Here is an 18026-nt window from a genome sequence, read left to right on the forward strand (position 1 = left end):
CAGTGGTTGCTGTTTACTTCTTTTTAACATATTTGTTTTTCGTTCTTTTTTGTTTTACATAAATGTTCTTAGTTTACTTGTATGAATTATTTTCATTTGTCAGTTCAGGGCCTTTTATATAGCTGGCTATGCGGTATTTGCTTGACTGATTGTTGAAGGCTGTAAGGTGATCTATATGTGCTTATTTATGTGTCATTTGGTCTCTTGGGGAGAGTTGTGTACTTTGCAATCGTACAACATCTTTTTTTATTTATATACTGTTCATTCATTTTTGTTTGTAAGTGACATAACCTTAAGTTGATAGTTAAATCATTGGCAATCATATAACAGTTTTTAAGAATATCAAATACTATTTAAAGAATCATAATATGTTAAATATGCAGAAGTAATCATATTTACACGAATGCGTTATTGGTTATCCAATATTTATGATTATTAATGTTAATATTTGTTATTATTAAGGGTTATACAACTGTGTTCATAAAATAACGATGCGAATTCTACATTTGGGATTTTTTTTATTTCTTATTTTAAACCAATTAGAATATTTGACAGGTAGGAATGACAGTAACGTAATGAAATTAATTGCTTTGTTCCGATTGGAGAAAAATGGATAAATCAATTTGAAATTTGGAGAACATAATATTAATACTTAAATTATGAATAATGTAGCAAATATTTAAAACAAAATTGTTATAGAATAAAGTACATTTTGTGTCAATCGTGAAAATTAAAAAAAAAAGATTTGGTTGTTCTACGGGTATCACTTGGGATTTATATGCGGTTTGAATATAATTATAATGAAAAATCGGGGTTGTTTGACACCAGGAACCGCAAATGATTACACATACTTCTTTTTTTTTTTATCATTGTATACTCATTTTCATCATCAAAGGTGCGTGTATATGTTTATATCAAAGGTGTACATATATGTTTTGTAGAGAATTAACATTCTCCTCTTTCAGCAAAAACTCGCACTATTTGTAACACCAATCGAATTGTTTGCCAAAAGGAAAGAACCATAAGAGTTACAGAAGCAACCTTTGGTCAGTTTGGAAAAAGGAAGAAGCGCAAAAAGAAGAAATCGTGTGGAACTAAAAACAATGTTCTGAGTGAAGTTAAAGAACTTTGTGACGAGAATACATCGTGTTTATTAGACACATCTAGTCCCGTATTTATAAAGCCATGTCCTGGATCATCTGTGTGCTTACGTGTTACATGGAAATGTCAAAAGAAAAAAGGTGAATAACGTTTTTAGAAGATTTATTTAAACATATCAGTTTGTAAATACTCCCTTTTAGATAATGCAACAAATTCCAGAGAAAGAAAACATAGTTGAAAAAAATCTTACCTACCTTACATAATCATTTCAAAGGATTGTTGCTTCGTCAGGTACACTGACGGTCAATAGTTCTGAAAAAACAATCCAAACTTGTACGGAATTATCTTGAATAGTAAGCAGATAAAACTGTAGTATGGTGATAAAATGTGGTACTTCTCTTGAACTGAATTTTAATGTGCGTATTGTTATGCGTTTACTTTTCTACATTGGCTAGAGGTATAGGGTGAGGCTTGATATCTCATAAACATGTTTAACCCCGCCGCAATTTTGCGCCTGTCCCAAGTCAGGAGCCTCTGGCCTTTGTTAGTCTTGTTTGATTTTTAATTTTAGTTTCTTGTGATAATTCGGAGTTTAGTATGACGTCCATTATCACTGTAATAGTATACATATTTTTAGGGGCCAGCTGAAGGACACCTACAGGTACGAGAATTCTCGCTTCATTGAAGACCCATTGGTGGCCTTCGGCTGTTGTCTGCTCTATGGTCGGGTTGTTGTCGCTTTGACACATTCCCCATTTCCTTTCTCAATTTTATTTCAATGCTTTTATTTCATTTATTTCAAACTACTTACGTAATTGCAAATGTACATTTTACAGTTTAAACCAGAGTGCCTTGGTAATAACCAGTGATAGCATGTTTTGTAATATGTATATCAGGTTAGATGTCTGGGGTTAGAATAAAAGGTATCTGCTTTAGTAAACTGTATGTCAGACGACATGCTTTAGATTAAAACTAGTGGTATCTGGTTTTAAAAAAGGTGTGCCAGGTGATACTCATTAGAATAGTGTCTAGACGCAAGCGTATTGTCGAACCCTTTATGCTTGATTCTAGGTGTCTGTAACGGATACCTGAATTAAAAGTTTATTCATACTTATCACACACGCTATCCTTGTTGCTGGCTGTCACCAGTCTATACAATAGAATACGAGTGCTGAAGAAATTATGAGTAGTAGATGCTTGACATACATGTAGCTGTCCAGAGCATGCATCAACTAATTACGACAGTCAAAGTGACTGTGTAGAAATAATGAGAGAAGGATGTATTGTTTACTATGCTATAGCATGTTTAGCTATTCTTTTATAATAGTAAATTGCTGTTGCTTGAGAAGTTTTGTAATTGTGGCTTCAAATGTAAAGTTATGCTTTGTAAGATATATCTCAATGCATTGCAATTATACGCATGATTAAAATTCTTATCATTACATTTTTACAAGCTCGGAAAGAAATATTGTTTAAATAATAGTGTGTAGCTATAAGCTTTTTATATGCCTGAACTAAGTAAGAGTACATAAAACAATAATCACTAATATATATCTAAAATAAATTGCATTGTGCCTTCTTTGATACTTGATATGATGAAATTACAATGATATGCAAGAATATCACATTATTTCCAGTAATCTGAAAGGTTTACTAACGAGTTGATATCTTAAAACCAAGGAATGCATGTTTTTTATATGCAAAACTGAACTTTTTCACAGGATCGACCGAAGCAATTCCTTTTAATTTAATATTTGCCATGTTTCGTATATATTTAAAGCACGTACCCTAATCGTGCAAACTATTAATCAAATCATATATTCAAAATTAAATCTTCAAACGAGAGTATTGCTTTTTTTTAATGTTGAGTATATTGATACTTCCTGAAACATTTCATAAAAGTATAAACATGTTAATACTCAGCCGTTAAATTTAATCAATTCATACAACACCACATCTTTATAAAATCATTATAAGTCTCCGTTTGAGATTACATGTGGTAATTTTTATGTAAATGATGTCTGAAAAACATAATACAATCCTATGCTGTAAGACATGAAACAAGCTATTAAGATTGTAATATTAATGATATTGGGTGGTAGCTCTGTTGACCACAGCGAAGGTACGTAAAAAAGTATAACTAACCCTTACACAGAGGTTGTCGCAAAAATATATTATAATATTTTCTTCATGCAATTCCAAAATGTTAACTATCCAACTGATTTACAGACATTATAAGCAATTTTGTTTTCCAATGAAGTTTTATTTTTACGCATTTGATTATTTTTCTTTTGATTTGAGATAACAGTTTAAAGAACTGTATGTTTAAAGTGAACATCCTTATGTCCTGTATTTCCGAATGAAATGAAATAAAACACTACGCCTTACCATCATGGTAGTCTTATTTCCTTGGCATAGAACTTTGTTTCGTGCGTCGTGTGTCATATTTCAACAAATCAATTCGGTTGCCGCTATTAACATTGATTTGGTTTCGTAAAATAATATTTTGTTTCAGGAGGATTTAGCCCTATAATAATATGTCAAGGTGAAGAAAGAACAATACAGTGCAAAGACTATACTGTTATAAAAATAACTTCAGCAACTTTCGGTAGGAGATCTTTAACCATATGCCCACAATTTGGCGTATGGAAACAAAACTGTGGTAAACATAACAATGTGCTTAAAAAGGTTAAGATGAAATGTGATAGAACAACTGCTTGTTCATTGAGGGCATCGATCAAAGACTATGCTCATCCATGCCAACGCATCCCTGTTTATTTGAATATTCGGTACAACTGCGTCAGTGGTAAGTTTTGAATCTATACAATGGATGTTAGTTTATTGTAGATTACTAGTATATTCATATTCGTTTACTCGACGGTCCCAGAGTGCAAATGTACATTGGTTGTATATCTGTATTTTATCTACAGGTATATTAGCTTCCCCCATTTATTTAGGGGAGTCGCGCGTTGCGTGTACCCCTTCTGAATTCGCGCCTGTAATGCATCTGTTTTTCGTTTATTGTTGGTCATTGATCAGGACGTATGATTTTATTTGTTTCTTTCACGTTTGCCATGTCGCGGCCTTTTAAAGATGACACATACGGTTTGAGTTTTATCTAATTGTTGGTTGCCATATTATAGTGACCATAATTGCATAAGTCTGTGTTATTTGAACTCTGTTAGTTGTCTCATTGGCAAGCATACCACACCTCTTAGAATCATATACATTCTAAATGGCAAATGTATCAACTTCGAATATGTCCAATTTTTGACCAATATTGTAAGATTTTACAGTGATAAATGATGTTTCGAAAGGCACTCTGGTTTTCTGAAAATCTTGAAATAAGACACTAGGTAGGACGTCTACCGTTAACCTGTCATTAATATTTGTGGACAAGTGGACTCAAAATTTGGCCACTCTTATGCACATTTAGTGCCTAGTTTAAGTAAACTTCAACATTAAAAACATATGCTCTAAGTGCTGATTGATAAAATTTGTGGTGTGACACCATAAATCCATCTTATACAGGAAAACTTTTTCGATTTGTTTTATACCTTTGTTATATAAAATATAAACAATTATGGAATATATTTTGGTCGTTTGGTAAGACCAGCATTATATTGTATTGACTGTTACAATGTACTTTCTTCAACTTATTAGGTTGCCCTCGTGAAACTTTTAAATGTACGAAGAGGAGTAAAAAGTGTTTACCAACATCGAAGAGATGTGATGGCAAAAGAGACTGTCGAAATGGTAGTGACGAACGAAAATGTAAGTTGTTATGTGATCTTGTTAGATATCTCTATATTTGCATGTATAGAGGTAAGCAAAACGAGGGAGTTCAACAGCATTTACAGTACCTGTCAAACTGGCAAAACTCTATGCAGAATAAGAGACTACCAATTGACAAATCGAAAAAAGTTATAAATTTGAAAAAAATCTTAAGTTTGTAATGTTGAGAATTAGAAGTGTTAAAATGGTTAAAACAACGTTGATTCGGTTTTTTTCTCAAAATCTATTCTTTACGTTTATACTGCTCGATACGATTTAATACTTTGAAACTTGCATAGAAAAAAGTAAAACAACTAGAATATCGAATTCCAATGAAAATTCGGATCGGAAAGGCCCTTATCATAAAGGACATAATTAAAAGTTCAAACACATCAAACGAAAGGAAAACAACTGTTATAGATCCTGTCTATTGTTGAATGTTCCTTTCTTAATATATGAGTTACTTTTGCCATTAAATTGTTGTTTACCAATATCTCCTATATATATATATAATACAATTATTTACAGTTTCAAATAATTGTCGCGTTTACTTAAACCAGGCTCAAAGTTCTTAACATCCTGGTATACAATCATGCTGTATAACATTTTAATATCGGTAGAAAATTTCAGTTATCAACGTCGTTAATATTCACGGACAGCACAAGTCTTGCTTCAAACTATATATTTTCGAATCATTCCTTCCAATTAGCAGTGTTAAAAAAGCAACAGTATACTAATTTTTTTTATAAATAAGTCTATATAACAAAACAAAAGAAAGAATTTCAGCACAAGTCTAAACTTGTAAGCTACTAACAGAAACATATATCGAAATAAACTGAGTGTGAAATGAAGAAATTTTTTACTTTTACTGAAAAAAAACCAAAACTTTTCCCTCCACACATATTTTTGTCTGTTAAATCAAGGTGGATGCAAAACAAACCAATTCCAATGTGCTGCAAGTAAGAAGTGTATTTCTAAGTTTTTACTCTGCAATCAAATACCAGATTGTCCAGATGAAAGTGATGAGAAAAAATGTAAGTTATAAAAAGGGATAGACGTTTTATGTTGACTATGAACCAATAGATCTTCTTAAGGTATTTTGATAAAGTCCTGTAAACATTTAAAAAGGGTGAACTTAGGGAAAATGAGGAACAGGTCATCGGGACAGCAACTAGTCGACTAATTGACACCAACAGATATATCCTATATATTCCTCCGATAACTTATTTCCAAGTGATCATGAGGACCTTATAAATCTCAAAATCAACGACAACGAACCAAGAAGTACGGAAAACTTATTTTCAAGTTAAGCCGTCGATTGCACACACCAATTTATTAAAATTCTAACACTTGAACTTCTAAGTGAAGTAAACTTTAATAATCACAGAGGTGACTTTGATTTTACACTATACAACTGTCTCATAAAGAACATAGTTTTGCAGAACAGTTAGTGGATCTCAAATCAGTAATTTATATCCAAAAATGAGTAATTGACGAGTGGCGACAATATTGAGAATGAGGGTGTTTTTTAACGACCTTGAGTACCAATGCGGGTTTTGCACAGTCGATAACTTTGATATTAAATATGGAATATTGAATTGGAATATGGATTATTACAAACCTATTATTAAAATGGATTTCCCCAAAATTTAACCTAAATCAGCTTTAGTAAGACTTTGTGGAGTTTCGTTTTTTATTCTAAGAATTATTTGTTTGATGTTCTTACCAAAATAGAAAACATTCATTTTAAAGGTGAATGCAAAACAGACGAGTTTCGTTGTAAAACCAGCACGACATGCATACCAGAATCACAGAAGTGTAATGGTAAAAAAGATTGTAATGATGGTAGCGATGAGATAAATTGTAAGTTTCATCTACCCAATTACCGGAAGAGACTGAAAATATCAAAATTAAAGGCAACAATTGTATACCGCTATTTAAAAGTCATAAATCGATTGAGAGAAAAAAAAGTCCGGTTACAAACTAAAACCGAGAGAAACACATCAAGTATTAAAGGAAATCAACGGGGAAAAAACCCTAAGTGTTACAACATCCACTGCCAACAAACATAGAAACGAACTATTTGACAGCAACTGCATTTTTCCTGAAAAGGTTTCAGAACATTTTAAGAAAATATTGTGGGTTGAAACTGGTTTCCAAACCTCCCGCTTGTATAGCAGTTTTGAAAATTATCGCAAAATTGACATCACTACGTGACAGGAATACTGCACATACAAATGCTACAACGCTCAGGACAGAGACACGCACAAATAAATGCTATAATAGTCATACACTGTCGACAGGACAGTTTGGGGCGATTATCATTCAATGTCACTTTCTAGACTGGATGAATTCTTTTTCGAGTCTATAACAATATTACATTTAATGTTTTCGATAACGAAACGTCGTTCGGTATTAAAAGTTATATCCGAACAAGGGAAAGCCAGTTCTAAATAAAGGAACTTTCATTTTTTCTATAAAAACGGTTATTTTATGCCTTCTGTTGTAATTTAACTCAAAATGTCAAGAAAGTAAATTCACGGATGTTCGTTATATCTTGTTGATTCATAAAGTACTATCTCGTGGTATTTGTCTATAATAAAACGTATATCGATGCACATATATACATAAAAACAGAAGCAAATTGTTTAGGTGGTTGCAGATCCAATGAGTTTTAATGTAAAAGATGCATATCAGACACGTTAAAGTGTAATAGGCAACAAAACTGTGATGATGGAAGTGACGAACATAATTGTAAGTCAATAACGGTTTCAAGACTATTTGAGAATCAAGTTGTAAGGGGGGCAATCATTAAACATCAACAAAAAAGGGGGATGAAATGTGTTTTTGTCTTATTCAGATAAAGGTCGTTCCCTAAATATATGAGATGATCTTTAAAAACGTGCTTTTCCGCGGATAACGTTTTTATTGAAATTCTAAATAATTCATACAACATTGACTGTTTCAAAATGAAAAAAGGTTGCAGAGAACCCTCCAACTTCCTTTTGAAACCTTGGTCTATAATTAATTTGACTATTGTTTTCATCTTCCATTTTGGGTTATTGCTAGTCTTGTTAAAAATTTAGCACATCAGTAGGACTAAAATTCAAAACAAAATCGTATCGGACGCAAAAAAGATATAAAAAAATGCATGTAATCTTTTTTTCATATCTTCTTTGGCATTTGCAATCCAACTTGTATTCGACTGTTCAACGCGTTCCAAAACTAACACTTTTGTGATTTTTAGGTGGTTGTGATTCCAATGAGTTTCAATGCAAAACTAGTAGAAAATGCATACCTGCAACGTCAGAGTGTAATCGTAAACTAGACTGTGAGGATGGAAGTGATGAACAAAATTGTAAGTCATAACATGTATACGTGTAAAATTCATTTAAAATATAATATATGAAAGCATAAATAAAAATATTCCAATTTTAAGAAAAATTCAGAAAGAAGAAGTAAAAAAAACCCTCTGACAATATCAAACGTTATCAATCAACAGAACTAGTGCAAAACAACTGCAAAATTCCTGGAAGAAGCAAATTATTATGCATGCGGGATTCATTTTCTTAAAGTCCATAATAATTGAAAAAGAATTCAGTGCTATAGTTTCATGTGTCTAATTAATGTTGTATTCAATTTTAACGTGCTTTAGAGATCTCAATTTTATAAGGAATGCCAAGGACTAACAAAATAAAATAAGTATGGACCACACGGAAAATTAAAGACAATGGTAGTTTAACGATTTTTAATCATATCAAATATCCAATGAACTGCTAAAAGAGCCATACCAGATGAGTCGACAGGGTAGCATCTTCTGATATACACACATGCCAAGCAGATTTAACCTCAGGCAAAATATCACAATCGGGAAAAGCGGGTGCTGACATCCTAGCTTATTTAATTTTTTTTCTAACATCATAATTTTCTTCTTTTTCCGCAACATTTTTTATAAACTTGATCATTATAAAACAAACGAAATTGTTCAAAAGTCAGATAAATTGTGATATACCTCTTCACAATTTAGTTTTCATCTGATTTCTTAAGAAGTATAATTAAGATAATTCAGACTTTAAATTGAAGGCAATTGTGAGATAGACGAGTTCCGATGTACGACCAGTACACTATGCATACCTTCATCACAGCAATGTAACAGTAAAAAAGATTGTACAGATGGAAGCGATGAAATCAATTGTAAGTTTTAATAGAGAACAACGGTACATGATAATTCAGACAATGAAATCCCCACTGAGTGTTAAATATTAAAACCTTTCCAGTACGTTTTGTTGTTCTACTTGTCAGAATATAAGGACCGGGTTGCCAACTCAAAGTTGAATTGCACCACACGTTAATATGTCTGTTCCAATTGAGAACATGATCAATGGCTATCTTTGAAACGTTTGATTTTTTTTCATTTACGGAATTTGGTTAACTTTTAGGCGGATGTAAATCTAACGAGTTTGAATGTGAGACCAGTAAGACATGCATATCAAAAACCTTGCAGTGTAACCAAAACGAAGACTGTGATGATGGGAGTGATGAGAAGAATTGTAAGTATATTATTTCGTTAAAGCACTTGCTCATTCCATGCACATTGAACGACAAATTTATGTGACGTATATAATTTTTCTGACGTCAGACACTCAAATCAATCCATGTGTTCGTAGATAGTACATGTTTTTGTGTCCTGTTAAATTGTACCTTTTAAATTTTCTTTTGGATTCTCATAAATTCTATGTATAACTTTTGGAATAGTTTGAATCTCGGTCTATTTCTGTAATTTATTCTTACATACTTTAGATTTTTTAACCCTGTATGCGTACATTGCCTACGTTAATTTTAAAATTGTTTGTATGCACATTGAACGACAAATTTATGTGACATATATAATTTTTCTGACGTCAGACACTCAAATCAATCCATGTGTTCGTAGATAGTAGATGTTATTGTGTCCTGTTAAATTGTTCCTTTTAAAATTGTTATACGATGATGACTGATGTACCCATATTTTGACTATTTTATTAATTGTGACTGTTTATTTAACGCATCATGTAAATGTAGCGGAATTTGATGAGACTGTTATAAAAGTGAGAGGGTTAGCGCTATAGAACCAGGTTTAATCCACCATTTTCTACATTTGAAAATGCCTGTACCAAGTCAGGAATATAACAGTTCTTGTCCATTCGTTTTTGATGCGTTTTGATATTTGATTTTGCCATGTGATTATGGACTTTCCAAATTGATTTTCCTCTGAGTTCAGTATTTTTGTGATTTTACTTTTTAATCTGTATTCAATAACAAAATATCAAATATGTAAGAGAAAAAGATACAAAATGAGGTTTGTCATGCAGTGTTTTCGGGTTTCGTCTAAATATTAGAAATATATAACCCGAATGCTAAAATGGAAGATATAATTATAAATTTGTATGGTTATGGCCAACAGAATAATATTTGGTAGAGTAATTATAGTTTTTGATGTTCAAAATATGTGTTATTCTAAATCTTATATTTGCTAGGCTCGGAGGTGCAATGTGGTGTTCCACACGTTGTTGCACAATTATCAAATTGTCGACGACTAAGAATTGTTGGTGGATGCAGAGCCCAGCCTCATAGTTGGCCATGGGCAGTACAATTACTCTTAAGATATGACAAAAATAGCAACTTCACTCACGAATGTGGTGGGGCAATACTTAATTCAAGATTCGTTATAACTGCCTCCCACTGCTTTTTGAGGTATGTCATATATATAAGATTTATCGGTATGGGCAAACATCGTTATTTTTTCGGTGGCTATTGATACTTTGATATGGATAATTTCATTTAATTTTGTTTTATGACTAAGCTGTTTACAATTTATTTTATCAAATTTTTATCTTTTATAAACCATAAGAAATACAAATAGACGACACGTATACATTTTACTTCAGTTTGTAATTTTGGGCTTCTACAAAATAGACTATTTTGTTTTTATAAGTCTGCTAGCTACAACATGCGAACGCAAAAGATGTGTAAGCACAAGATATACATTGGAATTTTAAAATTGCTGCTTTAGACCAATAAAAGAACTTCCTTACTTGGGAAAAATGTAGTGATAATTCACTAGCGCTATGTCAGGAATACTAATCAAGAGAAGCAGAAAGGGATAAGCATGTAAACGACTATAAAACAATACTGTTTAAACCTGAAAACATACCTTTCTATGCATGCAAATTTGTCCAATTGACCATTGCTAAAAAACATAAAAACTATTTGAAATGTAATACTATTTAATTTTAATTTTATTGTTGCAGAAAATATGAGGACTGATTTCAAGTTTAAATGGCTTTACACTATTGAATCAATAGTTTTGTGGCCGGTTGAGGTCATTTTTCCCTTCCATATTCTAAAGGGCAAAAAATGCGTAGTCGAAAACACATACCATATCTTAATTTGTTTTACTATTTTTTTCAAACTACGTCATTACAGGGTCAATGTTAATATTTCAGTGAAAGTGACATAAGAAATTGGCAAATAAAAGCAGGAAGTCATTATAAAGACAGATCAGAAAGTAGTGATCAAATACGTTTGATTAAAAAAAAATCTCCATTATTTAACCCAACAACTAACATTCTTGATCGTGATATTACAATTCTAGAAGTTGATACTCCATTTGTCTTTAATAATTATGTCCGTCCAGTGTGTTTACCAGAACGACATCCAAGAAAGGGAGACAATTGTGCCGTTGTTGGATGGGGCTCAACACAAGGTATTTTATCAGTATTTTAACTAGAAGTGGTTCGCAAAATTCAAGATAGATGTTGCTGTCACTTAGCCAAAATGGATTATAGGATTAAACGTCTGTTAAAAGGAATTTATTTGTGTATAAACTCGACAAATTCACTCAAAATCAAATGAATGTCCAAATGACTTTTATAATATGTTTGTAAGTGACTTGGTCTAGTTTATACACCAATAAATTACTTTAAAAAGGCGTTTAATCCTATATAAAAAAAGAAGATGTGGTATGCTTGTCGATGAGACAACTGTCCACGAGTGACCAAAATGACACAGACATTAACAACTATAGGTCACCGTGTGTAAAGACGTCATAAACAGTCAGATGAGAACATGACCTTGTGCAATGCCAAGTTACTGGTATCTACAGAAAGAAGATCCATGAATGTATATAAAGGCAACAGTAGTATACCACTGTTCAAAATTCATCAATCGATAGAGAAAAAATAAATCCGGGTTTCAAACTAAGACTGGGGGAAACGTATCAAATATAAGAGAACTACGACACAACAGAGACACAACACCGAAATGTAACACATACAGAAACGAACTATTATGTAACAATGGCCATTTTTCTGACTTGGTACAGGGCATTTTATGAAAAAATGGTGGGTTGAGCATGATTTTGTGGCATGCTTAACCTCCCGTATTAATGGCAGTGTTAATTATAACATTTAAATGACAACATTACACGACAGGGTTACAATAAATAAACAGATAAAAGGGAGAAAATATAGGACAGAGAAACAAACGAATAATAGCCATCAAAAGGTAACAGGTTAAAAAATATTTGTATACGTCAGTCGCGCGCTACGTCCACACAAAACTATGGTCAGATAAAAAAGTTTGAAATGAATATATATGTATATAACATACTAGTATTATTAAGTTTACTTTTTATTAACATATAACAAAATCAATATTTATACCAATAAAAACAATATTCAATAATCTTACTACAGTGTTGAATTGGCAACCTTTTAGAAAAAGTTTATTTGAAGGAGCGATAAGTTAACAAGGTTTATTTCTAAATTTCCGGGCACGGTTAACAACATTTCCGTAAAAATGACGATGTGCTATCCTGTTTGAAATCAGTTTTCTACAGTACAACCAAACGTCTATGGAAAAACTTAGTAAAGGTTTTAGGTAATTTATGTTAACGATATCCCTGGTTTAATAATTTACCAGTAATACATAGATTGCGTTCGTTAAAATAAAAAACGTCACAACAGACATATCATATCGAACGAGCTGTGAAATATAATCACCGTAAGTTGGTGCCAAAAGAACAATAGTGAACGAAAAATCGTTCCTTTTGTCTTCAATTTTAGTGTGGAGTTTCCCGTTTAAAACCGAAATATCTAAATCTAGGAAAGGACAGTTATTACCGTATAAATTTGATTTATTTAAAGTAAGTTCCTTGGTGTAAATTTCAGCAGTATTTTGAGAAAGTTCTTGATTATTTAACGAAAAAATATCATCAAGATAACGGTAAGCGTTGTTAAGTTTATCAATTAAATTTCGACGGGTTTACTGAGTTTAGTTATAAACTGTGATTCATAACAGTACAAAAACAAATCGAAGGGACACAATTTCCATACTCTGGAAATTGCATTTATCTCTAACTGTTTAAAATTAAATAAAACATGTTAAAAGATTTAGGTCCGCCTTGCTTCATTAAAAAGAATGGCAAACGTAAATACAAGTATCTTGTCGTGGATAGGGACAACTTATACTCCATTAAAAATAACGCTGATTCAAACAATATCTCTGAAACTGACATTGTTCAAATGCTTGATTTCGTGATTGACAACAAAGTTGTTACGTTTGAAGGACTTGATTTTCGACAATAAGAAGAAAAAAAGGATATATCTGTAACTTCACAAATAATACACGATGGTCTTGAAATAAAGATTCTGGGTACTGACGTTGTTTATCATCTTAATAACGTGTAATAGTATTTTTTATTTGTCTTCATGAATATTACTTTTACTATTTAGTCTGTTTTTGATAATATACCTTTTACGTGGTTCTGTTCTTATAATCCTGTCATTGTGTTGTTGTGCTGTGGTAAATTATTGTATTTTTGTTTTTCGTTTTTGCCAATGTGCTGTCTAAATGCATTTTTGTGTTTCTGTGTTACACGTTTATTTGATTTGTAGTGATTAAGATTTAAACACAATATTGACTGCTATACCCCATTTTTTGAAATTTATACCAATTATGTCTGTTTGTTTTAATCACACATCGTTGTTAATATAATGTTGTTTTATGCGACTATCATACATGTGAGATGTTCAACTAACTATAAAACCCAGTTTATTCCACCATTTTCGAATATAAGAAAGTGCCTGTACCAAGTCAGGAATATGACAGTTGTTATCCATGCCTTTGATTTTGCCATTTGATTAGGAACTTACGTTTTGAACTTTCCTCTGAGGTCAGTATTTTTGTGATTTTTACTTTTTTTGTTTGATGTGTTTGTGCTTTTGATTTCGCAATTTGATAAGGGATTTTCATTTTTGAATTTTCCTATGTGTTAGGTATTTTTGTTTTTCAACCTTTTTTTTTTATGTACAATCGAGATGAATCTTTGAAAAATGCTGTCCTGAGATGCGCATATATATTGTGATAAGGACATTGGATGAAAGTTACAAAAGATTGAAAACAACACGTTTAATGCGTTCCCCTCGGTTTTAGTTTGATACCCCGATTTTGTTTTTTGTCCATGGATTTATGAGTTTTGAACAGCGGTATACTACTGTTTCCTTTATTTAATAATTTCTTGCGTCCGAAGCGCCTTTCTTGATTTGCCTTAATTAGAAACGATCAAAGCAAAACGTTTGAAATCCGAAGATGAATAAGTACCGAAACCGTTGAAGAGCTATATGTCTAAAATACCTAAAATAAATAACTAAATTCATCTCAAGTCAACTTTGCATGAGGGAGTTGAAACCTTAGTTTCTTAATAATTTAAAAATTTATAAAACGGACAATTTTAGTAAAATTTGTTGAATCATGTCAGTTCCGAAGTACTGACTACTGAGCTGATAATACCACAGGGGACTGATAGTCCACCAGCAGAGATATCGACACAGGGATGTGAAAAATTGAAAACAACACGTTTAATAATTTCTTGCCTTTGAAAGGCTTTTTTTTTATTTACCTTCATCAGGAATGTTCAAAACAAACATTTGAAGTCCTTGCACAAAACTTTGAATTTTTCGAAAAACTAAGGATGTTCTTATCCTTGGAATAAATTACCTTAGCCGTATAGGGCACAACTTTTGGGAATTTTGGGTCCTTAATGCTCTTTAACTTTAAACTGATTTGGCTTTATAACTATTCTTATCTGACCGTCACTGAAGATTCTTATGTAGATGAAACGCGCGTCTGACTATTTAATTTTAATCCTGGTACCTTTGATAACTATAACTATTGTTAATATTGATAGAATCATGGTCCTTTAATATGCTTTAGATACTTCTGATGCTATGCGTTACTGTCTTCAAGAAGAACTTCAAATATAGTTCTGCAAGAGAGTTAGGGGCTACAAACTATTGAACTTTTCTTTCATCCTTAATGTTTTTATGCGTAACGTTATCACCAAGGTTAGGTATTGGCGTAAGAAAATTGAAAGCGGAAGTCAATCGTATTAGCCCATGGGCCAATACGGCTTTATCTGTATTGGCCCTGTTCGAAAAAACAATATTAACTCTTGATTTATATCGAAACTCTTGATTTATATCGAAACTCTTGATTTATATACACAGTGGAACGTTTTCAGTATTGCACATGCTAATTTATCTGTATTAGGGCTGATTTGTTCATATCATTTAATAATCTATAACACAATGCTTAAAATAGAAAACACATATATTTTATTTCTATTGCAACAGGGACTGGTAATGCTGACATTCTCAAACAGACCCCGATGCCAATAGAAGACACCCAATCTTGTAATAGTACATCAAACTTGAAAGGAGATATCACAGAGTATATGTTTTGTGGAGGTTTCAAAGAAGGCCTAAATGATGCTTGTCAGGTAATTTATCATGTTTTAGCTTTTGATTTTGCTATTTGCTAAGGGACTGTCCGTTGTGAATTTTCCCCTGAATTCAGTGTTTTTTTTTTATTATTTTGCTTTTTATAAGATATAGTTACAATATTTGTTTAATCATAAACACTGCTCATTGGACCGAATAAAAATTTATCACATTTGGAAAAAAAATCATTACATTTTATGAAAAAAATAAATTAGAATAACATATACGGCACCAATGGAACAACACTTGCTGCAAATAAGTAGTTCTACAAGTTATATGTCCTCAAATGTTCGAAAATTACATATCCCAAATCAATACATGTTTAACACTTGAAATAGCTGGTTTAACGATTATTTCTAAAAAATAAATTAACTTAGAATAAGAGCTCACATGAACGAGATGCACAGTTAAATAGTCAACACCTCTGTGATAAGGCCATAATTTTAAATTATCTTTTTATTTGAAATACTAATCCTTTACTAAATTACAAACTTGGAGTGCATTGAGAAGCAAAGATTCTAAAACTTATGCAAAATCTTGTTCAGGTGATAAATGCTAAATGGGAGAAATGTTTTGATTGATACGACGAAACGTATCACTTGACATGTAGATACGAGTTTGCGTATTTGCTCTAATTGGTTTTATATTTAAGGGAGACAGTGGTGGTCCATTAATGTGTCTAGAAAGAGGAAAATATAGACTTCAGGGTATAGTTTCTTGGGGCATTGACTGTGCAAGTAAGTCTCAACAACTCTTATTCAGATTTTTTTACTTTCAACAGTTAACTATGCCTATATGAAAAAAATGAATACAGTTAATAACATTAAACAATGTTTAATAAATAAATATAGAAAGGTTTATTTGTCTAAACTCGACGAACCTTAGAGTGAAGATACCAAGGATTCAATGTGATGCATCGATGAACAATGACAGACAACACTAGGCCCAAAAAAAGACCCACAAACGTCAATTCAGAAATTACTACACAGAAAAATAAGACTTTCATGCACACGTGCCCTTAATTTCTAGCGATTTTCTTTTTCATATAACTCTTCTGTGCTGAGAAAGGAAATTATCAATCAATCAGATCAAAGGAAAATTTCTTACAATAGCGAAAAACTGAATATGACTGTTTTAATGTTTTCATGTAATAAAAGTACCACTGGTGTATTTACATCTCATATAGTATACAGTTGAATGAACAACAATGAAATACTATATAGATCAAATAATTGTAGTCAGTAAATATGAGACTTTAGATATACCTTGAACGTTTCCTATTTATTATTATTGAATATTTTTATAGATTACTTAAGTTAAAAAAAAGTAAACCTTTATAAACAAAAAACTAAACAACTATAACATATAAAAGCAAAACAGATCTATGTCATAAACCGCGCGTTATTCCTTCAGCAAATAGTTAAATCTTATAATTGGCTCATATTGTTTTATCTATGATACAAAACAATTAAAAATAGTGAAGTGGATTTTTTTCAGAACCAAATCTTCCCGGTGTATATGCAGATGTGTTCAAAGTTCTACAGTGGATTAAGGTGGTTACAGGAATGTAGTGAATTTACATTTGTATAACATTTGTTTATTGGCATTAAAATGACACATGCAAGTTAATAGTGAAGTGGCTTTGTGAGAAATACTTGTTTTATTAAATATTTATTTATATTATGTACACATTTGCAGTTGCTTTTTTTCAAAGTGTTATAGCTCAATGATTAATCTTATTGATATCGTGTATATTGTGGCTTAAACGGTTTGTTTTCGTTCTCGAAAAGTATTTCCTCAATAATTCTTTTGTAATACAAAATGAAGAAAAGCTTACTTTTCCTAGGTTGATAGTTTAAGGAGCCGGCTTGACTATATGTAATGTACTAGCTGTTATCGGCTTAAATTCAAGTCATAAGTCAACACTCAATAAGTTAATATAAAACAACCTATGACAGATTGTTATATAATGAGCTCGAGTAGAAAAAGCATTCTGCAATGCGCTTTCGTCGAGCATATTTGTTTGTTCCCTATTCATTGTATATGATGTTTGAAGATCTTTTTCAATTAGTTCTGTAAAAGATTATAATACAATTCGATGTATTGGAAGCGCTGTTCAGTATATACTTTCACCAGGGACGCTCAAAGCAGAGTATTTATTAGCCTAGAGTACAGAAAAACCGAACCAGTCGGAGAGAAATTCGACAAAAAAGGATCTAACAATAATATCTGAATCCATCAAAGGCCAAATTAGACCTGCCGGGGTTTAAAACGTAGTTTTGTTAAAATAATTTACCAATTTGAAAGCGGACAACTTTACCTTTGGGGACT

The 18026-nt window shown here is 31.8% G+C and overlaps 1 protein-coding gene across 1 annotated transcript; it reads left to right on the forward strand.

Moving 5' to 3' along the window:
* Positions 1–1207: 1207 nt before the first annotated feature.
* LOC134709611 (suppressor of tumorigenicity 14 protein-like) lies at positions 1208–17467 on the forward strand. The gene is made up of 13 exons (XM_063569764.1): positions 1208–1241; positions 3617–3907; positions 4765–4875; positions 5799–5909; positions 6628–6738; positions 8123–8233; positions 8959–9069; positions 9315–9425; positions 10392–10608; positions 11361–11620; positions 15549–15694; positions 16348–16432; positions 17193–17467. Exons 2-13 carry the CDS (start codon positions 3796–3798, stop codon positions 17264–17266), a joined length of 1560 nt encoding a protein of 519 aa, XP_063425834.1. The 5' UTR covers positions 1208–1241; positions 3617–3795; the 3' UTR covers positions 17267–17467.
* The last annotated feature ends 559 nt before the right edge of the window (positions 17468–18026 follow it).

Source organism: Mytilus trossulus, chromosome 3 (genome assembly GCF_036588685.1).
Source record: "Mytilus trossulus isolate FHL-02 chromosome 3, PNRI_Mtr1.1.1.hap1, whole genome shotgun sequence".
Lineage (NCBI taxonomy): Eukaryota > Metazoa > Mollusca > Bivalvia > Mytilida > Mytilidae > Mytilus > Mytilus trossulus.